Raw genomic sequence first — 24,348 nt, forward strand, 5'->3', positions numbered from 1 at the left:
ATTACTTCTGATCCACTATGTTTATGTACAGTATACAGTAATTTAACAATGCAGTACTTGCGTACAAAACTGTACTACTTTGTTCTCTCATCAAATACTGTAAACCAGCAAGAAATTACAACTTGAAATAGTACCAAACGATAATACATCAATGAGAATATGATATTATTACAATTATTTACGAACAATACATAAGATCAAAAGGATAAAATAGTAGAAGTCAGCTGAATAGCTAACTGATTCTAGGTTCTATAACATTGATAACACCTCGCTAACTAATACCAATAATTACTACTTAAGATGCTTGTATATCTTGTAAGCTTGTTTCATGAATTCCGTCCTTATCGATAAATTTGATATTAAATGATGGCAAGTTTATTATAAATCTTTTTTTCACCTGTAAATGTTTACCATTGATAAGACAAATTAGTGTATCAGATAGCAGGGTGTAATTTTAGCGTATTTATAGGCGTAGTATAACTAATACCTCATCAAGACATAAACTTAGAACCTTTAAGGCTTCAGCTTTAGACATTCCTGTATTTTAAACACATTATTTTAGTTGTTGAGTAGATACTATAAAGATATAATAAAGTTATGGTATTATCATACCTTTTTTGTAATATCTATCCAAAATACTAAAAGTAAAGTAAGATCCATAACCATGAGCACCGAAAGGTAACTTTACAAAGAGAGATTTCGTAATAAATTATGTTTAGATCATTCCTTTACAATAGTGCAAATTTGATAGCAGCTTTTGCCAGCGAATTGAAATTAATTCAGCAAAATAAACCATATTACCTTTTGTAACGATGCTAGGTAATCCAAATAGTATAGCGACGGGCCATCATACTCATCATAACCACCAATTAACATATTTACTGTGTAGGGTGTCTATCATTACGAATATTGTCATTCATTAATTATCATAATTGATAGCACAACTCTTCTATTGAAAATTTTGCTAAATAAATTACTGCAAACAATTCTATTCTATGGCAATTGTTGAAAGCCCATCCAGTTTCAATATTACAATTTCTGGTACTCTATTTTAAATAAGATTTAATGATTTAAAAATTACCGAGCTTCTTAAACTCTGAGCAAGTTGATGGCGCGTATAATTTGCTGCAGCATTGGGCGTCATTGAGTAGCCTAAATATGTATTCAAATATAATATTAGAAGGTCTATTTGCAAATGATAAACGTGGTAAATTAGTACTGTAGTACAAATGACTACTTAATTTTATCTCTATATCAAGAAATTTTCGTAAGACAAACCGTTTTTTATTCTATATAATTCTACATTTTTCGCTACAAACTCAGCAAACTGAACAGAATCACCGGGATCGCCACTGCATGCCATCATGACTTTATCGCCAAGCTTGAAAGTCTTGTCATAAGCTACATAGATTGCCATGTAAAGGTGATTAGAAAAAGTTACCGGTTTACTGATTACTGGTACGGCAAAATAGCTCAACTATCATCATTAGATCATAATCTCCATTTTCGAATTGATGAGGAATCAGCTAGTGACATTACAGTGATATATTCTTACTAAATGTGTACAGTATACTATCGGATATTGTAACTCACAGAGGAGATTTCTGAACAACTGCTTTGACATTATACTACAATTACAGTGTGTGTATAGACAGTAGAACATTTTACGCGTAAAGTGATTTACGTAGGGTTGAAGATGAAATATTCTGTTGCTGACTGTATCGTAGCAAATCGTTAGATAAGCGATAAATAGCAAAATTAATTTATACATCGGATTTTAATTTAGTCCTATTTTGATAATTTATGTATAATACTAACATGTGTTGTTCTACCATTGCATATAATCCGTATGTACAGTATGATGATTCTAACTGTTCATTATAAGCACGCCAAATTTTCTCTCTGACAATGTATTAGTAATTCTAAATTTATTCTACTGACTGATACGATACTTATAGTAACTGTTCGAACTGGAAGCGGTAACGAGAAGCACATTTTATGATGGCATGATGACATGTCATCTGCTTCAACATAATCCACCACTGCTAGCATTGCCTTTTATCGTGCAATTTTAAATCTAATTTTATCAAATAATAAGATTTGGCTGTTTGTAATATTTATAGCTCCGGTATAACTAATGACTTATTGACAAGAATTAAAATAGCTACAAAAATGATCATTGCATCGTAGGAGCCGTTCGTTTGCAGGTAATAATTATAGCTGCAACAGGATTCAGTAGTTGGAATTCTGCTAAACGCTTACGTATAGAATAAGGTAAAAGTACAGAAATAGCGTTTCTTGTACTTGAGAGTATTCAAACTGATAGCATAGCGTGCATCTTACTAGCAACAGTACTGCTCTCTACTATGTAACATGAAACCGTTCAAAGCAATATCCTTGTATTACTACTATTTACGGTACAAGTAACAAGGCAAGAAATTGAGAACTTCTTCATGATCGTAAGTCACAAAAATGATGGGATTCGTTACTACTTGATTCGATCAACTGATGACCACTGGTTCAGTAGTCATTTTTTTTTCAACAGTATCCATGATACATTTCTACTAATTTAAGTTCAGGTTATTGCAATTTGAAAAAAAGAACCGTAGATTGACGACATTGATTTATTTCCAGCATGAAATATGTACTATAAAAAAGTTAAAACTCTCTTTACAGAATATGCGCTTGCGACTTTTGTGGATTAAGTCGACCGGACTATCATTGCGTATCAAGCATGCGCCTCCTATGGATAGGTTGTAGATATCAGGCTGTTGACTAAAACTAGGCAATAGTAATACAGTAAAAAAGCAGTTTCTCCATTTTAAAATTGTTCATACCGTAGACTACACTAGGACTGCTATGTTTTAAGTGTATATGATAGACTAAAATCATTGACATCAAAGTTCACTGACATGGTTGACAGTGAATTTTCAGAGAAAATGACAGCGCTTATACGAATTCTAATTCGTATTACCACTTTTACATTGTCAATTCAAAGACGGAAAATCTTAAAACTTATTGATATTGCATAGCCATGATTTATTACCTTCATTCATGACAACTACACTGCGTCCAGCCGTTGAATCGCTAGCAACAAGAACAAAGTCTTCTCCAGTTAGCCCAATAAGGAACTCCATCTTGGAAGTTAAGAACGACGTACAAGCAATACACTGCCGCAAAAGGGATTCAATCACCGTGACTAAGGTCGTTTGTTGCATTGAGCATGAGCAGACCAGGCTCAAGTGCCTAACTACGAGCTACTGTACTGTACAGTGTACTGTACTGTACAGTACAGTACTGTCGGGTGAAGCCATCTACAGTACGACTCCTGTAGAGTACGGTACTTAGTACGGTGCTGTTGGTACAGTAGAAAAGCTTACAACTGTACAGTACTGTACTGCAGTCTACACTGTAGTACATTAATACAATATTAGGTAAAAGTGGCTCCATTAACCTCATTTTAATCAATTCAATTAAAAGGCCAAGTTATTCAGTTTTCTATTCGTATAATTTTTATTACATTTTGATTGACTCTCGTCATTTTAGGGCACCTTAAAGTACTCTGATTCGAACTGGTTCACACTGTACGTACTGTACGGGAAGAAAGAAAAAAGATTTTACAGTACAGTACTATGCTTACAGTGTACAGTACCCTACAGTGGCTCGCAACTACTGTAGACAGTGGATTCTGCTTTTCGCAGACACGATTCATTTCAAGTCCCAGTCTGAAACGTTCTGATCCGTGCCGTCCGTGACCCGTACCGTCCGTGATCCATACCAGCCGTCAGCCAGTTCAAGAACTTTGTACTGTACGGTAAGTGCCTAACTACTGTACTGTACTGTACTGTACTGTACTACTGTCGGGTGAAGCTATCTACAGTACCGCTCCCATCGAGTACAGTACTTAGTACGGTACTGTCGGTAGAAAAGCTTACAACTGTACAGTACAGTACTGTACAGTACTGTAGTACGGGAAGAAAGAAAAAAGATGTTACAGTACTATGCTTACAGTGTACAGTACCCTACGGTGGCTCACAACTACTGTAGACCGTGGATTCTGCTTTTCGCAGACACGATTCATTTCCAGTCCCAGTCTGAAGCGTTCTGAGCCGCAACGCTCCGATCCGTGCCGTCCGTGACCCGAACAAGCCGTCAGCCAGTTCGAGAACTTTGTACTGTACGGTATCATACTGTACTGTATGCAGATGGATGGTTTGACAGTATGGTACTGTACTGTACAGTACCAGCAGTCAAGGATTATGTCACAAGCTACTGCAACGAAGGGAACCGTAAGTCATCTGTCGCAGACGATCAATTCATTGAATAAAATCGCTCACCATTTTCGGATTTTTCATTGATTTTGCAATCATTTCATAGTTTCATAATTGTTACTATTGCATTTCCTCATCTACAACCAAGCAAACTCGACAACAAACGAGACTATCTGTTGTAATTAAGAGAAAGACAGAAGGAGTTGAGACTAGTTCTTGCAGGCCTTTTTAACAGCAACGAACCTATTAGTTTGGTTAAGCAGCAGCAGCCACTTTAGCACTATTTTTAATGGCTAGTCCTCGAACACAGCGACTTTTAAGAGAATTACGCTTTAAAGATGATAACAATGTAAGTATTATAGCACTACTTGACACAACTACTTTGTACGACAGTTTCAATGATAGAGTTGCTGTATTTTTTCACTCATGGACAGACCAAAGTCGATTTTGATCTTACGATTCCATAGTCACGATGAGGAAAGGTGCGATGCTGCTCTACAGTACTGTATAGGGTACAGTTGACTTGCACCGACCTTGATTCTCCTTAATTTTAAACTATTTATTTTTAGACACGCTGTTATCATTGAAGTTACATTATAGGATATTTGTAATCTCTATGACTAGTTTTCATTTATACCCTTTAGTGGGCTTGAGCGACAAATTAAAAAAAATTTCAAATTACATAGTGAACAATCGTTGTGGTCAATCTAGAGTACCGTAGTCGTCAGTCACAGACTTTTCATATCTTCAAGCCAATAATACTGTATAGTATAATGAATACTAACCATTGCAATACTTCGACATTACTAAACTGTATTTTCGATCGATCTGTATGTACTCGCATGATCGATGCTATACTTTGTATAAGAGTATGGTAGTACTGTATACCGTATTGATCTGTAATTACTTCAAGTTTGTTTTAACTTGAGCTTTCACTATAAATATCCAGGACAATGTTGGTTAACAAACTTTCCATCGCTGACAGATGATACGATACTGCTGTTGTTTAGAATTTTAAATTTCAGTTCATCAGAGGGTATAATAACTTTTACATTAATAACCTGAGCCTTAATCCTCTTTATCATCAAGTTAGTTATTGAATGACTTCAGTTAAGTATTCAATCATTTTTAAGTAAGACTGATGGGCGCTCTCGGATAACGATTAAATCTGACGCTTATCGCTTATACTGTAGGCTACTAGAAGTGTTAACGTACTACTTTATTGTACTATACAGTACACCATATACATCAAAATCGCGAAATTGGTATCTACAATACTGTACTGTACTATCAGACAGTAACGTAAAGTTTACTACTTCAATCATAATTAATCCGATACTTGTAGAAATGCTCACGTTCCTCCTCATCACTACATCACTACATACCATATAATCATATAATGATGCTCCATTAATGCATCAGCAAATTAATTTAATTTAATTTATTTAATCTGTCTTGCTATTGGTCTGTGTACATTTGCATAATTTAATTCCCGCGATACCTTATTCATTAATAGACATGTATTTGAGGTAACAAGGTAGTAATGTAAATATTATATATGAACATTAATTACAAAGTGGCTCGTAAATCTTCTCAAGATCTGCTTCAATATTACAAATGAAAATGCCGGATATACAATATATATAGTAATACGTACGCAGTGTAGCCAGATTAGATAATTTTATACTACGAGTATACGCATATAAGTAAGGTACATTGGTATTCGCTTTCGTATGTTATATCAGCTACCTGATCATCGGTTGTAGTAATAATTTATTTGAAACGTAGCCATTTCTTCTTCCACACATATAGCTCAACTAACTTTATGGTGATAACGATAGCTCTACCTGTATTATTCACTTTATCGTTCAGTCATACAGAAATTTGTAAATTTTTCTTTTCATTACTTGGATGTGATGAAGCAGCGATGATGTAATCGATTTGTCCCGTGATTGACCATTGCATCTTAGCAATTGATATTAACATCCAATGAATAACGTAAATAATGTGTTTTCTTTCTTTTTGCATAGCTATGTTTCGAATGCGGTGCTCACAGTCCTCAATGGGCCTCCGTTAGTTATGGCACATGGATCTGTTTAGAATGCTCTGGTAAACATCGAGGTCTTGGTGTTCATATCAGGTTCGATCTCAAGTTATCTTTACAATTGATAATTATTGACTTTCTACGACAGCTACAACTCTTTGCTACGTAAAAATTTTAGAAACGAAATTCTATTTAGCCAGTATACTTACAATTTTGCTACCATCTTAAAGTTTTAAAATTAAATTTATTGCATCCATTAAAGTACTGTTTACATTATATAATATTCATTTCTTAGGAAACGATAATTATATCTGTCTTGATAATTTATTGCACCAAATATCAAACTTCTCGAGCTCAATGGAACAATATTGTCATTACTCTCAATAGCTATATTTAGAATTGAGCATGATTAGCTAATTGCTAAGAAATTTAACAAATACTTAATTACGTATGCATATCGAATAGATATAGTTCAGTGACTATTTATAATATTATCATCACAGAAAATAGATGAAAAGCATAAATATTATGCGTACCGATATTTCCAAGCAATGTGTACACTCTAATTCAAGCTGTTGCATTTTATTACTTTCTTACTTCGCAATATCATAGTTAAAGAGAATATCTTATCCTATAATGCGAATCTTGAATTCATGTACAACTAACTTATTCGTAAATCAACTAGAAATTTTTGCCATAAAAAATTAGTGAGCGTTATACCTATTAGTGTCAACAACGATCTGCAAAAGGATCATTTATTGAAATTGTTTGTCTCTTCTACACATTTTAGTTTTGTAAGATCAACTTCCATGGACAAGTGGAAGGATAAAGAATTAGCAAAGATGAGGGTAAAGCTCACCATGTTTTGATAAATAATAGACTAATTCATTAATACTAAAGTAGTAATTGTGATTAATACAATATTTTGTCACTCATAATAATATTGGATACTCGATACTGCTTTACTAAACAAACACGTCGTTTTTGGCTGCAACCATAAATAGTATTTAGATTTTGTATCGTTTTATTAATTTTAGTAATTGATATTCTAAAAAGCTATAAGAATTATTAAGATATCGTTCTAAATAAATAAATCTTTTTAATGATCGTTTCGAAAGCACTTTAACATCGTCGTAATTATTAATACATAAGAGTGCCAATAGTCTACTCCCATTCCATGTATATATAGCAACCGTCACAGCTGATATTAGACCGTATTACCGCAGTTCATTGTAAGAAATGGTATATCTGTAAAGAGCTACGACAAATAGTAGCTCAATGATATTTACTTATAAATACAATTTCGCAGTTAAACATTTTAACTTATCTATTAATTGAGATTTTTTTCGGTTAATTTCGTAAAATTATCATATATTCAAATATATAAAAGACTGGCGGAAACCGACAAGCCAAGGAATTTTTTAAATCTCAGGGCGATATTTATGATGGAATCAATATAAAAGAAAAGTACCAATCTAGGACAGCTGCACTATATCGTGATAAGATCGCTACTTTAGCAGATGGTCGTACTTGGTCAATGGAAGCTTCACCTGCGTTTAATTATGAACCACCGAAAGAGACAGCATCTGTTGATCCTAGGCTAGGTATCTCGAATGAAGAAATTGCTAATAAACGTGACGATTTCTTTCGCAGAAAGCAGGAAGAAAACTCTCAAAAATCAAATGATCTACCACCTAGCCAAGGAGGACGTTACGTCGGATTTGGATCTAAAAAGGAGGTTCCCAACAACGCTAATAAAAACGAATTTATAGATAACGCTTGGTCAAGTTTTTCATCGGGCTGGACCTCATTTACTGCAGGAGCTTCTAAATTTGGTGGTGTTGTACAAGATCAAGCTGTAAAGTTTGGCTCATCTATCAATGATAGCGTTTTCAAACCTGTTGGTGAGAAAGCTAAGGAATTTGGGACAACTTTCGATCAAACTGTAGTCAAACCAACCAAGCAAAAGATTAATGATTCTAAAATACTCGACAATATGTCAACATCTATGACTACATTTGCAACAAAAATAAAAACTGCTGGCGAAAGTGGAATGACTGAAATACAAACTTTAATGAAGGGGAAACAAAGGGAAGAAGTAAATACTGAGGGAATGGACAACGATCATGATCCATATGATGATGATGTCTTGACAGAGGAAACGAAAAATTTTAGTATTGAAGATGATGGAGGCGATGAATGGAACTCTTGGGGTAAATATGACGGCTGGGGACAGCCTAATTCTGAAAATAAGCAGTATTCATCAAAATTCGACGTACAAACTTCAGATCAACCTGATACAAAAGCTACTCATACATCGACGAAAAAGGTACAAGCAGATAGTGAGTGGAATGAGTTTGTGATAGGATCTAGATCTACAGCTAAGCAAACTGACGCTAAAGATAAGAAGGATGATAATAGTGGCTGGAATGATGATTGGGATGCAATGCTAAATTCGGATACCGACGTTAGTAGTGCTGGTATGAAATTAAAAACTGATACGAAAGTAGTTTCAAAAAAATCAGAATAGGCATAATTCTATAGCTAAATGTAGCTATATAAGCAATGATGATTGATGAAAGTATATTTTAACTCGCATTGCTGCTTTATAAGCCGGATATAGTTCTGTATTAATATTATATTTTTTCGATAGAAGAGAATTTATCTTTACACTCTATGCTAAACGTATTTAGTTAAAGTGTACTTATTGACCCTATTTACAGCTGTGATCAAATATCATACTTTTACCATCAAATACACTACAATAACTTTACTTTTATTGGCTTAAATGGAAATGCCGTCAAATGAAATTAATCATGAAATGCCTAAATGTCTTTCATCAATTAATATATATGTATGTACTCATTAATTGATCATTAATTGATTTCTGAAATAATTGATAAACTGAATTATGAATTAGAATTTGGTGTAATATTATAGATATCAAACTAGATAAGGTAGATTCTTACGAGATACCGCTAGTTATTATCACCATTATTTGGGTATAAATGTAACCCTGGCTTTTTAAAATTGCTTAAAGTGGGCATTGTCAGATGACAGGTTTGATCAATGCTGTAATAGCCACGCTCTGAGAGTTATCATTTGATATGGTATACTTATTCTATATTCTCTAATGAAATTACTGGAATCTGAATACTCGTTTATTAAATTTGCTTAGAGAATATAGATTTACTACGTTTTATAACCTCGATACTATAGAACCGACGAAGCTTGCTTATCCAATACAGTAGGGCAAGTATAGGACAATTATGTTAACATAGAATTAAAGTACAGTTTCAATTGACATAGAAGCAAAATTGGATTAAAAATTTTAAAATTTTACACTATTGTCTTGTGTGGTATTATCCGTATTGTAGTTGTGTATCGTACGCGCTGAAGTAGCGAAACTTATTCAAATAGTTCTTACGTTCAAATTTTCAGCAAGAATAATCGATATACGACATAGATTTTGGTAATAGTAATCACGACTTATATAACATTTTTGCTTATGATTATATTTGGAATTAAAATCGCATATTTTATTGCTCGGAAATATGTAGTCAAAAAATTGAAGATTATTTCGTAACTTATAGCACTTAATGTGATTGATTGCATAACGAATTTACGTGTCGCGCAAGCGTAAGTGCAATAAATCGCTATTCGGTATATATCAATCATCAGATACAGCAGTTCTGCGTAGTCTTTATTCTATCAAATCGATTAAATTTTAATACAAACTACAGCAGATGACTACATTTTATAATTTCAGACGCTTATATTAGTTTAAATTGGAATAGAGAAAATTTACTTTAAACGTTCTTTATTTACAGTTTGCTTAAAACGTTAAAAATTTCAGAAAAGCTATGTTATATGAGTATTTTGTATTAAGTTGCGATGACAGTGTATATATATTCTACGCAGTAGTACAATAAGCTACACTTTTCAAGCAGATTAAGTAGCAACAGCAAGTCGATCGATCAGAAGATTAACTTATATAAATCTTGTACTAACTGTACTGATAGAAAACATAGTTCCAGCATTAACTCTATCACTGGATGACTTTCTACAGTGCTTTCATTAATTAAAGTTCACGGTACAGCAGTTATTAGAAATTAATGTCGTTAATTCACAAACCAATTAGAAACATATCAGAAATTTAGCTATATAAACAAATTATTTTCAAAATTTGTAGTTAAAATGTTTATATTGATTTTTGCTTATTAATATTAAAAACATTTTAAGTATCAAATTCTGAAATGACACAAATAATATGTTGATATTAAAGCTGTTGAAGTCTTTGAAGGTAAATAATTAACATTATAATCACCTTAATACCACAACACGATGGCAAAATACTACGATAGATGCAACCGTAGAAATGGGCTATTTTATGATGTTTGCGTATGGAAAATATTAAATTTTCTGCATGTGATTACGGATAATAATCTCTTATCTACAGCCTTTTTTGTCATTATTTTTGCAGTATTTTCTTATCCTAACTTCGATATTTTACCATATCTAATTGCACTGAAATATTTTATTCTTTTACCAATAAAACGATTTACTGATAAAACTAGTAACACTACTAATCCAACCATTGCCATTTCCGTTGTTATCATCAATTCGTGCGACGGCTCCCTGTAAATATTAAGCAACAAGTTTATATTTATACTTCAAAAATATAGATCATTATTATTAAGCTACAATGGTACACTTATTTGATAATTTGACTAAATACTACTTACATGTTATAAAAAATTTATCGATAGATATATTCATTTACACTAACGTAACTCTTCTCTAATTATAATACGTATAACGTTTATTTACCTTTTGTATTGTTGTACTATCATCATCTTCTGGTAAATAATCTGGCATAGCATTCTATACGATTAAAACAGAAATCTTAGAGTGCCGTCATGACTACTGTCATTAAATAAATAAAGATAATTATATTTAACAGTAAATTCAAGAAGCTAAGAAGACTCATAATGTTTAAATGCAAATACGGCTAGCCTTACAAGAAGTAAAGGACTATACTAACAAATTATGCTCTTAATCTAGTCTTAAAGACTTGTCATTATAACTACTTGCCTCCTTATCTTCTGATGAGGAAACAGGGCTGCTTCCAAAGGTTAAAAATATCTAATCGCAAAAAGGCAATTTAATCATCTATTAAAGTACTGACGGTGACGGTGAATCTTAAAATTTACGCAAAAACTAGTAATAGCTATTGCATGCTACTAATGCAATACGCGTACATCTGTCTAGTATACAATAAAAAAAGGGTAATTGCATCAAAGGTAGACGCTAATACTAATATATAACACCAACAATCTTTTACCTCTTCTCCCATGTCATTTTTGACAATTTGTTGCGCCGTCATGGTCTTAGTTTCAGCAACAGCTTGGCATATTGTCTTAAATTATAAATAAGAAATAGTATGCTTATAATTGCTAGAACCTATAGTGGGAACTTTAGAATATCGTTAATGACTCTAACAGTATACTATAAAAATCTATATTGACAGTATTTGAAGAATATTTATCAATTAAAAATAATGTCAGTTGATAAAGTTTTACCTAACGATGTACTAGCAACTGTAAAAAATAAAAAGCAATTTATGAAAATTTGCTAAGACTACAATTACAGACTATTAAACTGGCTGACTTTTGCAATTTAATAGTGTTATAGTTACGATAACTTAGCTTACCTCTATTTTAAGGTTTGGACGAGCTCGTAAGATGCAGCGTTTTTTGACTAAATCAAAAGTAAAACTTACTACTCCAGGAGTAGCAAGCAATCTCTGTTCACATTTAAATCTGCTAGCACTATCAGTTAAGCCAGAAATTTGCAATATTATTGTTCGTGCATTTTTATTTGCATTGCTTAGAAAATACTGTCCAGAAGTGGCACCGGCCCTACGACTGCGAGTATTCCTAAAATAAAGTATCAATATTTGTATAAAGAACAGTTAGAGCATCACTTATATTCCATTTTTATTTATATTATTTTAAAATATGATTATAGTGTAATATATCTCGTAGACAAGTAATTGTTAAAGTAATCATTTCTACACTAGTCATATTAAACATAGCAGTAAAATTTCGATAACATGATGTAATATTGACCATACCTAGTGGTTGGGACTAATGTAGTATGAATTTCGCTAGCAAGCTGGCAAGCTTTCTGATCTTTGCTATAGATTTGATATTAATCACAAATTAAGAAGCATATTATAAACAATTTTATTCAAAGTAAACCATATTAGCTTGTCAGAATATATCAATGACTAAAGTACATCTTATCTGATGGATTTATATTATAATTGCCTCTAATTTACTATGTACAATGTTTGTTTTGATTAAAAGATCGAGAAGAAAATACTTGATATGCTATTTCAGTTTTGTAATATTATAATCAGTTAAATCGCAATAGCAGAAAGAATTTATCTGTTTAAATTATGCCAATATAGGGCATCTTACTACTATTTTATCCTACTTTAAGGAATGTTTGTTTGGTATTGGTTATCGTTCGGCAGTATATTATAATTTTAATTTTAATTCACACAACAACTGCAATTGAATGTTAGGCAGATATTAAGTGTACTCAAAATATTTCAAGTTCATGAAATATTTTAAATTGAAAAGGTTACTTTATTGGATACTTGCTACCACTGGGAATTGAAAAGTTAAAAAATTACAGTTGGATTCTAACATATCCTTGAATAATATCTCATATTACAAATAGTACGGCTATATAGATAAGGGTTGCAGGAGGTAGCAATACTTGACAGCAAATTCTTACCTATTCATAATAGCTTTCAAGCTAACCAACATACCAATTTCACTTCTCATAGGAGTACGGTTAGATGGACATAGTGATAGATAACGTAGTGCCTTCAATTTTAAATAAAGCATCCTTAGTGGATAATAATACTAGACGTCTATGGCTATACGTAGATTGTTGCAATTTAACCATTTAAGAGTATAGTTTAGTACACCAAATTACTGAGGAGATATTGTGTAATAACGTAGACGTATCGTATTTTGTAAAAGAGTTATCATCACAAGATAAACAGATGAATTGAAACTCTTTAATAAACTGACCTACTGAAAGCAAAATTTGAAGTTTTTTACCATCATACATGTACGTTACAATACCCACCTCTAACGCCAATACTACTACACGAGGATCATCGTTATCTAGAAATAAAACCAATCCTGGAAGGCATCCCTGATCCTAAATGCACGTAAATAATAAAAATAGTTCAAGTTGCATCAGTTAAGTCATTTTATAATTGAAAGAAAAATTTAAATTAGCATTGTTGATGTAACGAGTAAGTCATTTCAATCACTTGAAATCGCACAGGAATGTCGAGGATAAGAACTGTAAGATAGTATTTGTATTTTTGATAGCAGCTACGCGACATCCGCGTGGCCTCCCATCATAACAGCATTCAACATGGGCAATTTGAAAGAGTAATAACTGGGGTTATAGTCAATAACTTTACGTATTGCTCAATAGAGGGTGATAAAATTGAAACGAGTTAATATGCAGTATGGGAGCATGCAATGAGTACTATCTGGTTGTTACCATACAGTAGGAATTGATTACATTCGGGATTGATGAAGTTGCACGCAGGACTATGATGGATAAATGTAATTATTATTATTATTATTATTATTCAATGACATATTTAGTAATCCATGATAGTCTACTAACTATATGTACATTGGTGATTTTCGCTAGTAAATACTGTAAGAAGAGTTACAGACTCAAATCTTGACACCTATAATACTCGCATAATTCTGACCTAATGGAAAATACTTCATGATATATGGGTATTCTACTGTGTAAGTATATGATATCTATATGTCTACTTGTACAGTATGGTATATGCAGTATATGCAGTGTAGAGTGTTGACTATCCTCTGAATCAAATATCGCTGATTTACTTTAGAAGGAAAACTAATACAATTTTTACTTTGTTGTACATGTCCACAAGGCTGATGAATCTTAGCAGTATCCTACTACAAGCAATTTATAAAATATCGAGTAAAGTCTCTGCGGTGCTGGAGGACAGAATATACAGTTTCCTGTAGAGTATATCATTTTCAGAACGATTTGAATCATGACGAAACTCATGGACATCCTTTGTACCATAACATTGTATTGAACGGATTGAATAAACTTTTACAGAAACTATTTCTAGCATTATTTTTCAATATTGGTTCAATGGATACATTGTCAATGGTGAGTTTTACCTTTACAATTGCAACACGATTTTGCGGTTGTATTGCTAAATCTCGTAAATTTTTAGCCACAGTATATGCAGACATGTTACTCCCACTTTGTTAATTTCCAATTTTTGAACTATCCAGTAGAAAATGCAGCGGATCCAGTCCAATACACGATAAAATAAGTCTTGATATTACAAGGTGAATAAAATAGATGATGTTTCCCTACTTGTCCCTTTCTACATTAAAGAAAAGAAATGATCGAGAGGAAAAGTTGAAATGCACATGAGAAGAACTTGAGGCAATTGGTGTATTGGTGGCAGGAGTCCAACGTAAACGGCGATGGAAATTTCAAATTTTGGCACGTCCTGCTGTCTACAGTGGATAGTACTGTAAGGGATGAACTTTGTACCACTGTCTACAGTACAGTACAGTACAGTATGGGATTGTACACTGTAGCCTCACATCTCCTCTCTCTTCTATGGTACAGTATGAGTTGACTGAGGATCAAAGTGTGCGCGAGCTCAAGTCGTGTATTGTGTCGACTGTCCAGAGTCGAAAATTTGAAAGCCATCTAGCTTGTCTGATTGGCTCTAAATTAACGGTCGCTTTGATACAATAGCAAAAACAGCCAATCAGCGGATCCGCTGCAGATAGTCCTTTACAGTGTACAGTACAGCACAGTACAGTACAGTACGGTAAAGGTTTGCATTGTACTGTACTCTACTGTACTGTACTGTACAGTACAGTACTGTATAACGGCAAGATGGAGTAGTCCAGAACTTGCGTATTCTGTGCAAAATGACTGGCCACCCTTGATCGTTATCTTGACTACAGTGAGACTACAGTACTCATTACACTACAGCGCGTACTAGCCAATCCATGACAACTTATTTTGCACACGAGTACCGTAATACTGTACTGTAATGCCAGGTACTGTACATCGTCCACAACCGGCGTATTCTGTGCAAAGTAAGTTGTCACCCTTGATCGTCATCTTGACTACAACGACACTACAGTACTCATTACACTACAGCGCGTACTAGCCAATCCATGACAACTTGTTTTGCACATGAGTACCCCAAGACTGTACTGTAATGCCGAGTACTGTACATTGTACACTCGCGGATATTTTGAATTGTGCAAGATTCAAACTGTTGCCAGCTCGCAATTGGAAAATTTCTCGTCTTGGCCATCATTTTTCGCCCCATTTCTTCCTTCTGTTGATAAAAAGAGCTCGATAAGACGATTAGTAAGATTTTTAGTCCATGCAATACGAACACCACTACAATCTTCTAGTGTGTAGTAGCCAATAAATTACTATTCTCCATTTTATTTGTCAATTTGATTGGGTCAGAATTCATGCTTACATCAAAATGGCTTACGAATTATTCGGATTGCATTGGAATTTTGAAGTGAACCCTACTGAGGTAAATGAAGATAGCTTTCAACGTCTTTCCAACTGTATAGTACTTATTTAGTACGTTATCATAGCTGTCTTGAATTGTACAAGGAACTTATTTCACTTCTTTGACTAATTAATTCATGATGGCTTACCAATGGCTGTACGCACATTTCAAATTTCAATACAATTTTAAATTGAACCTAACTGTGGCCAATGAGGATTCATTTTACTGTAGTAATAGTGCTTGTACTATATGACGACCATGGAGGATATTATCACAGCCTTCTTGTACTGTAGAATTGCATTAAACTGTTTCCTTGACCGATTACTGATGGCTTTATACATATATATATATATATATATATATATACTGGATGTGACATAGATGTATCCACTATTATCAATGATTCCTATTTCAGTCAAGTTTCAAATTCACGTCTACTGAGATAAGCCATGATTAATATAGCAAGTAATAATAATAACTATAGGCTCTGTTCATTATGTGACCATCATTGAGTTGATCTATTAGTTGCATCGACATCTCATAAGATAACGTGCAATGGTGTTTCTTCTTGAAGTTCAGTTATGAGTATATATTGACGGATAAATACAAGATAGTACTCCACTCATTTCTACAGTACAGTATTAGCATCTCCTTGATACTAACATGCTATACGCCTACTCGAATTACTTCTATATTCTCGTTAATACCATATTGGATAACCTTGCAATAATATATTTTGTTTAAAATATAGTTACAGCTACAGTATACTCAATGGTGATTGATCGTTCTATTCCATAAAACATCTTGAAAATTTTTTTCTGTTATCTCTGCTTATCATTTTAGCCAAGGCCTCTATGGGAATCGAACAAGAGATACTCGTCCCAATGTAATAAAAGCATCGTTCGCCAAATTGGTAGCCGATTACCTTTAAAGCCTCCAGATAGAACTCATTTTCAGGTAAGTTATGTCTGTTTTATATATTAATTATTAGTCATGAATGAGTCTTGACGCCAATATATCACACAGTACTCCCCTATCCTATACAGTATACAGTATACTCACTCGTACGATACAAAAGATACTACATGCAGCATTTATTGACAATATCCATCTTACCATTTGTCAATGTAATATGATATGAAAGAGCGAGTGTCAAGTCTGTCATTTGAATACGTCTATAAAAAATTAAAATATCCCAAGTTTTTGTTGTTTTTTAATACGAATATTGATGAGACATTCGGATCCTATACCTGTTAACTAGTGATGATAAATTTCTTTCAAAAAGGATTACTCATCAAAATCAATAGAAGGTAAAATAAAATAATATAATTGATTACTATTTTACCACTCTATTACTTTATAGCTATGCCCAGATGGTACTTCTACTATCGATGGCTTCTCTTCTCTCGCCCATCAAATGTTCACCAATGATGAAGAGAAATTAATGAATCCTACTGCTACTTTAGAAGATGTTGGTTGGTTATTTGAAGAAGTCGATGAAGATGTTGGCATAATGTGGAGATCATCAACACTACCGTTGGCATTATTTGGTACTGGATTAGACGAGAAGGACTTAGGTAATCTAAGATCTGTTACAAATCCAATAAAGATTTAGCAATTTAATATATTACGGAACACGAACAGACAAGGAGTCATTAGACCTTAATCTTATTTAAAGTCACGTCATCATTGTTAATGATTTATGTTTACTTACCCAAAAATTTAAGTAGGTTGCGAAAGCAATATTAAATGCATAATACAATCACCAAGCCAAGCAATTCTTAAGAAATCCTCGTCACCTAATACGCAAAATCTTCGGAAAATTACTGCACTGGAAGATGAACTAGCTCGACTCAGGGAGCAAATTTCAGTTTTGGTAGTTAAGAATGATCCTATCGCTACTAATGACAACATTGCAAAATGTAAAGTATTATTTATCTGTCAAATAATGCATAAATACATCAATTTCTAGTTAATATTTTTCGATGTTTTAATATAAACTACAGTTTATTAGTCTGTCATTAAGAAGAGTTTGTAACGAATAATGTGATTAATATCAGTTTTCTTAATGTATCATTAGCTATACCTCATGCTACAGTTCCATTCACCGCTCCCGCGCCGCCACCACCACCACCCCCTCCACCGCCACCACCGCCGATGGCCAATGTAAAATTAATGCCATCAATAAAGTCTAAAACGAAGGTAATAAGCTTGATGAAAAGTAAAAATTGCAGTAAATTATAATAATTTTTTTAGATTCTATGTTTACTATATGTATAATTGGCATAAAATAAAATATAATTAGCAAGAAGGGTCTTGCATGATAAATTTAGCCCATAGCCGTATACATGTACACATGTCAATAAGTGACGTTATATTATAGAATACTACTGGAAATACCTCTAATAATAATAATGAAAATAAGATGCCAACGATTAGAGATATCGTAAAGGATATAGGTAAAGTCAAACTTCGACAAACACCAAGGTAAATATAAATATATCCCTTACCATATCAGTGCTCATTTTTTAAGTACAACCATGAAGTTACTATATTGCATGATTTACTAGATGATAAGCATTGCATTTTTCATTTCATAATTAACGCATACATTTTTATTCCGTACAAATACTATACTTGTAATACTTTTAGGTCTCCTGGAGGTACTCCGCTACACAGAAGGAAGCCTAAGACCAACCCTCAAGACCCTGCTTCCATTATTGCTGAAGCATTAAAAAAAAAATTTGCAAAGCAAATGCAGACATCATGGCAAGAATCTCCTGGTATGATAAACAATTTGCAATTAACTGTAAATGCAACACTAACTTAATTAAATAAGGCATATTTTTAAGTTAGATTGCGAAGCGTTTACTCGACAATGTGTTACAGTTATTGGATATTTGAATGGGAAAAATTGAATTTTTTTCTCTTACATTACAATTATCACGCGTACTGTCGTTAATTACTCATTAATGACTCGTATAATTAATTCTTCACCATAGTTTATTGTTAACAAACGAAACCATTTTTTTCAACTAAAATACAGATAAAGAGAATCGATCTTCCTCATCTTTTCAAAGTAGCCCTAAAGCTTCTGAATATTGGTCAAAGGTATAACTATAATTAGATTAACTTGCAACCGAAAAAATTGTATTAATACAAATACACGTTTATCGATTAACACTATCTTAGACCGGTGCAAGCCCAAGAGATTCTAAAAATCGCAGTAACTTGTCATTTAATAATCCGTCCTCACCATTGGCTGTTAGAAATGTGTAGCCTGAGCCATGTAACACAAGACTGGACAAACGTAGATATTTACTAATTGTTAATCTTAAAAATTGGGTTACCTTGATGAAATTTATGATAGCAACAACAAAGGAAAAGTCATAAAAATCTGTTGATGCAGTGTAGAACTTAGAGCTAAATAATAATGTAACAAATAGCAATGAATGATTTCGGTATATATGTACGTAGAACGGATGCTTTGGTTGCAGGTTAAGTGATTGGTTGACTATTCAGTTTTCTATTTCAAATTTAAATTCTACAATACGATAATTAGTGCTAAATGCCGAGTATGTTTATGTTAATATAATTATTCCGAATTCCGTCTTTAAATGCAACATATCACTACCAATCGAGCACTTGCTAACTTGAGGGTTGATAAAAACGATAGCTTGGTTGCGGTGTTCCTAAGATACTACAGCTCATTGAGCATTTTGTACAAAGAAATTAATTTAAACAAGTACGCCTGTTGTAGCAACACAATGATATATAGTTATTGCGATATTAAAATACTGCATCAAAATTTTTAATAAATGTAAATTTGTACATGCTAAGATGACAGAATCATGCATTTTACTTCAAATGACCAATTTGAATAATTCAACGTTGGTACAAAAAGAATAGTTATTACTGTATATATATGCTCGATTTACTTTATTAAATTATTTATTTTATTTTATTTTATTTGTATCCGATCAGTTATTACACTAATTAATCTCACGAGTCCTTGTGTAGGTATTTGCACCATTTATTGCCCCTCATATACGAGTATATCCATACCTCATCCACCTATTATCCTATGAGAACTTATCAGTGACACGCTAAAGGAGTCTTCCTCTCTTTTTTAATACTCTGTGTTATACGTAAATAATCATTTATCGCAGTTTTAATACGTTAGATTAAATTTTTTAATTTTATAGACTGCTTAATATGGTATGAGCTATAGAAGAAATGTATCTAGTCCGACTCTGCCTTGCACATGCATTTTCATATTAAACAGTCAGTACATTAATAGATAAGAATAATCCATACCGTAATGTTCACATTCATACAATAACTTTCTAAATTTAACTATATCAGGTTGGGCACCAAAGTGCAAATGATTCAATTCGATTTTTAGAAAGATAAATTAATGAACAAGTAACGTAGGAAGCGGTGCGGTTTTATTTCGATTTATATATATATATATATATATATATATAGTAGGTATTTTCTAAATTACAATAACTTATTAACTAAAAAACGATACCAAGTCAGTGGTTTAGTTTTATCAATTATCTGACATAATGGAAACTTTCTTCGAAATTCTCGAAAAGCACCAAAATTTTTTAAATCGAAGTAAATCATTGCATAATTGTCAACATACAAGATAATCGAAAATAATAACGCGTTGCTCAAGGTACATTTTAGTCAGATAAAATACTACAGTCGAAAACAAAATACAGTAGATCGCGTCAGAAACCTAACAGAGGCTAACGCTACCAGGTGCATATTCAAATTTTTAAGTTTACATATATTATTTAGTAATCAGATAATAATTATTATTATTATTATAAAACGAAAATCAGTATAAAGCAAAAATTTATCAACCGGATCGGTATAATAAAATTAGGTTCTGTCTACAAAAAAGTGACAGCAATCTAAATAAACTGTTTAGTTGCATCAATATTTATCAGTTTATAATAACAACCTAAAATGTATCTGTTTTAAAAATTTAATACAGACAGTATAAAAGGTAAAACGGCATTTTTATGAACAGTAATAATAAAAGCACAACTATAATTTTGATTTCATATCTATCTATCGTTGAGAAGGGGTGTCGAAAGAAATCTTATATAACAAAAATCAATAGTGGTATGTTAAAAATTGTTGCAAAGGTATTTCGGTTCGTTTTGTAGTACTAAACAAAATGACATTGACATATTTATAGTACTGTATATATCAACAGTAACACCAATAAAGAACACTGTAATAAAATAGAACTTTGAGTGAAGATAAAGCTTATCGAATTTAACTTAATTGGTAAAACGTTACATGTCAGCCTTATTCCTAAAAAGTTCTGACTTGATCGATAGTTTTGATTAACTCATTAGATAAGGAGTGAATTATCAAACAAAGATAAGAAATGGTAAAAATTGAACGAAAAAAATAAAACATCGAACAGACAAACAATCTATAAAAATTGTAAATTAATTTAATAATGTTAATTAATACTATAATGTGGACTCTGTCTATCTAGTACGGAAAAATTTATAATGCACACTTGGAGTGAAATTGTGTCTGGTGGTATTAGTATCTAAAAACATTGACAGATTGATTGACGGAGCAAATATTGTTACATCGGGTACTATTCTCCATCCATAGGAAAGAACTATTCTAATTTTTTTCACTTTTGACAACTTTGTCCCATTTCACTAAGTTATCGTTCATATTTTCCAGCATCATATCACATAGAGGTGTATGTAAAAAGTCTGACCAACAGCTAAATAACGGCCTTGCCACATATTGGTAAAATCCTTTCAAAAATAACAAGTATCAATAGAAAAAATTTACGGATACAGCATCTATAAATTTAAAGATTTGACCCAGTATAGATTTCATACATATCTTTCAATATTTAACTTATTTATAAGCTGTATCTCGACAATCAGGTATACTGTACTAACCAACTTGAATATCAGCAGTTGTATGCTTAGTGTCGTCAAAAAGTGGAGAAATTTCAATACCAAGTTCCTTTTCCTTGTTACCTGTAAACGCGTAACAGAATATTTATTTAAATAATTTGCAACAAAACGAAAACATGGCATTTCATATAAGAGGATACCCCCCACCTTGATCGAAAAATTCTGATGTAACTCTTTTACTCCATCGCGAACATAGATGCCATGATCTACAAGGATTACTTATGTCTGCACACTTTAATGCAATCTGTAGCATTAAGGTCTTATGATCATGGTTATTGATATTGAAGGTGTCGTTATCTACAAGTAACTGAAATTGAAACAAGCGTGTGGCATTATAATGACTTCAAGTAAAATAAATAAATACAACTGACTGAAAAATCAGGTTATCATAGTCATTTTTCTCAACTTGACATATGTATTTAGATTAGTAACAGCTTGTATTGTATGCTTTTAAGCATGTCAGGTACCTTAAATTTGGATAGATATTCTTGCTGTTTAGCCATATCAGTTGATAAAATCAACGCAACAATTTGATCTTCAATAAATCGCCTACCAAAATATAGTACCAGTGCACCATATAATAAAAAATTTTTATTATCGATAACAAAAATATATCTCATGCACTACGTAGCTAACTAATTTATCACTAAAATCAATAAATTTACCGCTGGCTACTTGGTAAGTGTTCGATAACACCAGAGTCTCTCAGTAGAGCGATAGCAGCACGACAATGATGATTTTCCAGGACAGATATAACCTATGGATTAATTCATATATACATACAAACTGAGAAAAAATATTAATAAAACTAATCCAATAAAGGGGGACTTACCCCGAATATTTTGGGTAGAAAATGTGAAGTTGCGATTAAGAAATTTTGATTAACTCCTAATGTGACCAGCATTAAAGCAGACATTATAAAGTTATCTTTAAGTGTAATGGCATATTTGAATAATAGCAGAATATATTCATTGATAGATATGTCACCTGGATGGTCAATATCATGCAAAAGTGCAGCTAGTAATGAATAGAATATTTCGATTTCGCTTAAGGAATCGGCAATCTATTAATAAAATTAAATGTAATCCTTTATCATGGAAATTGACAACGTCCTCAATCTAGAAAAAACTCCCTTATCCCTGAATTATATGAGAGGCTAATGACAATACGAATTTTCAATATCAAAAATTTATCGCATTTAAAAGCGCAACATTACACCGTAAGAAATGCAAGTCTATAGGGTAAGATTTCACCTTGGCCTCCAATAGATAGCAATGTACTGCTTGAGTGACATCTGCAGCGTGAGTGGAATTGTGAAATGGATTTCTTCGATGGTATGATTCTTCGATAAGTTCTAGGATGAGAATAAATACGATTAATTGAAATTGCGCCAATAAAAAGTTCTCGTATAGAATGATAAAAATTTTAAATCACATTTTAAGTAGCCAATTGAACGTAGAATATATAATACCATGTAACATCTAATATAAATGATTCGATAACGTGCGATTAATTATTGTGTCATATAATACTTACTACATAATCGCATCAATTTAAGAACGTCCAAATCAAGCGTAGCAATTAAGTTATGTTTTTGAAATAGATGCATGGCAAGATTAAATAGCGGATGACCTATTTTAAAAATATTACATTGAGGTATAAAGAGAAAGTTAATTGATATGTACGATGTTGTAAAGAATAAGTAATTACAAGTTATAAAGTAAGTTAGATGAGTACGTAAGATTTAATATTAATACATAATTGTCTGCAATTCTTAATATGGCTGTGTAAAGATTTTATTATGTGAGACAGCATAGCCTACCTCATAGCCCTAAATTATAGACAATGATTTTTATTAGAAAGGATCGTGTAAAATAATCCCTTATGCAACCCTCATTAGTACATGATAAGAAGAAAATACTCATCGATCGGTTATGTATGCACTAGCTTATCAGAAACTAATTTGCCTACAGTAGGTTTCAACCCATTAGGTCTATATTTACTATACGGTATATGGTTGCTATCAAGTGTTTCCTAAATAACTGAATCAATGTTATTAAGCCTCCCTATGGGTATAAATATCGATGTAGCGATTAGCTTATACTAATTCACTAAATGGAAAGACTCATTATACCAAGGACCTCAAATATCCAATGAATTATCAAAGATCTCATACCGTACAAGAAAGTCCGAAATTATCAATAAATTATAAACACAGGCATTTCTATATTGCCATATTGTATAAATAACTTTGTTCATGTATGTATATATACACTTTTAATACTACAATTTAATCTCTACCACTAATAATGTTACGGGGTATAATTAACCATGAGATGGTCTAGCAACTAATGAAAGGATATCAATCATTGCACTAATTTGAACTCTTTCTGAAGTTAATAAAACTAACGCAAT

General features: G+C 32.5%; 5 protein-coding genes across 5 annotated transcripts in view; 2 read left to right on the plus strand and 3 right to left on the minus strand.

Moving 5' to 3' along the window:
* Window positions 1-295: 295 nt before the first annotated feature.
* On the minus strand, window positions 296-3,137 carry TRIADDRAFT_50465 (uncharacterized protein; the record flags this gene model as incomplete). Its single annotated transcript, XM_002114239.1, has 7 exons — window positions 296-397; window positions 488-537; window positions 613-682; window positions 802-894; window positions 1,082-1,152; window positions 1,279-1,401; window positions 3,047-3,137. The coding sequence occupies 7 exons, from the start codon at window positions 3,135-3,137 to the stop codon at window positions 296-298; spliced, it is 600 nt and encodes a 199-aa protein (XP_002114275.1).
* Window positions 3,138-4,560: 1,423 nt separating this feature from the next.
* Window positions 4,561-8,845, plus strand: TRIADDRAFT_57916 (uncharacterized protein; the record flags this gene model as incomplete). Its single annotated transcript, XM_002113922.1, has 4 exons — window positions 4,561-4,620; window positions 6,302-6,411; window positions 7,106-7,163; window positions 7,706-8,845. 4 exons carry the CDS (start codon window positions 4,561-4,563, stop codon window positions 8,843-8,845), a joined length of 1,368 nt encoding a protein of 455 aa, XP_002113958.1.
* A 2,015-nt stretch (window positions 8,846-10,860) lies between these two features.
* On the minus strand, window positions 10,861-14,657 carry TRIADDRAFT_57917 (uncharacterized protein; the record flags this gene model as incomplete). Its single annotated transcript, XM_002114240.1, has 8 exons — window positions 10,861-10,953; window positions 11,146-11,199; window positions 11,660-11,734; window positions 12,029-12,254; window positions 12,452-12,514; window positions 13,123-13,214; window positions 13,483-13,557; window positions 14,583-14,657. 8 exons carry the CDS (start codon window positions 14,655-14,657, stop codon window positions 10,861-10,863), a joined length of 753 nt encoding a protein of 250 aa, XP_002114276.1.
* Window positions 14,658-15,931: 1,274 nt separating this feature from the next.
* Window positions 15,932-19,243, plus strand: TRIADDRAFT_57918 (uncharacterized protein; the record flags this gene model as incomplete). The annotated part of the gene is made up of 9 exons (XM_002113923.1): window positions 15,932-15,985; window positions 16,808-16,921; window positions 17,328-17,541; window positions 17,695-17,886; window positions 18,045-18,166; window positions 18,348-18,451; window positions 18,617-18,747; window positions 19,011-19,075; window positions 19,157-19,243. 9 exons carry the CDS (start codon window positions 15,932-15,934, stop codon window positions 19,241-19,243), a joined length of 1,083 nt encoding a protein of 360 aa, XP_002113959.1.
* A 2,382-nt stretch (window positions 19,244-21,625) lies between these two features.
* The window catches only part of TRIADDRAFT_57919 (uncharacterized protein), a gene marked incomplete at both ends in the record, with an annotated part of 12,397 nt that continues 9,674 nt past the window's right edge, over window positions 21,626-24,348 (minus strand). The window contains 8 exons of the mRNA XM_002114241.1: window positions 21,626-21,765; window positions 21,916-21,996; window positions 22,081-22,240; window positions 22,401-22,482; window positions 22,599-22,690; window positions 22,766-22,996; window positions 23,187-23,287; window positions 23,470-23,565. Coding sequence (XP_002114277.1) covers window positions 21,626-21,765; window positions 21,916-21,996; window positions 22,081-22,240; window positions 22,401-22,482; window positions 22,599-22,690; window positions 22,766-22,996; window positions 23,187-23,287; window positions 23,470-23,565 — 983 coding nt within the window. The remainder of the gene's footprint in view (window positions 21,766-21,915; window positions 21,997-22,080; window positions 22,241-22,400; window positions 22,483-22,598; window positions 22,691-22,765; window positions 22,997-23,186; window positions 23,288-23,469; window positions 23,566-24,348) is intronic.

Source organism: Trichoplax adhaerens, genomic scaffold, assembly GCF_000150275.1.
Source record: "Trichoplax adhaerens TRIADscaffold_7 genomic scaffold, whole genome shotgun sequence".
In the NCBI taxonomy this organism is placed as follows: domain Eukaryota; kingdom Metazoa; phylum Placozoa; class Uniplacotomia; order Trichoplacea; family Trichoplacidae; genus Trichoplax; species Trichoplax adhaerens.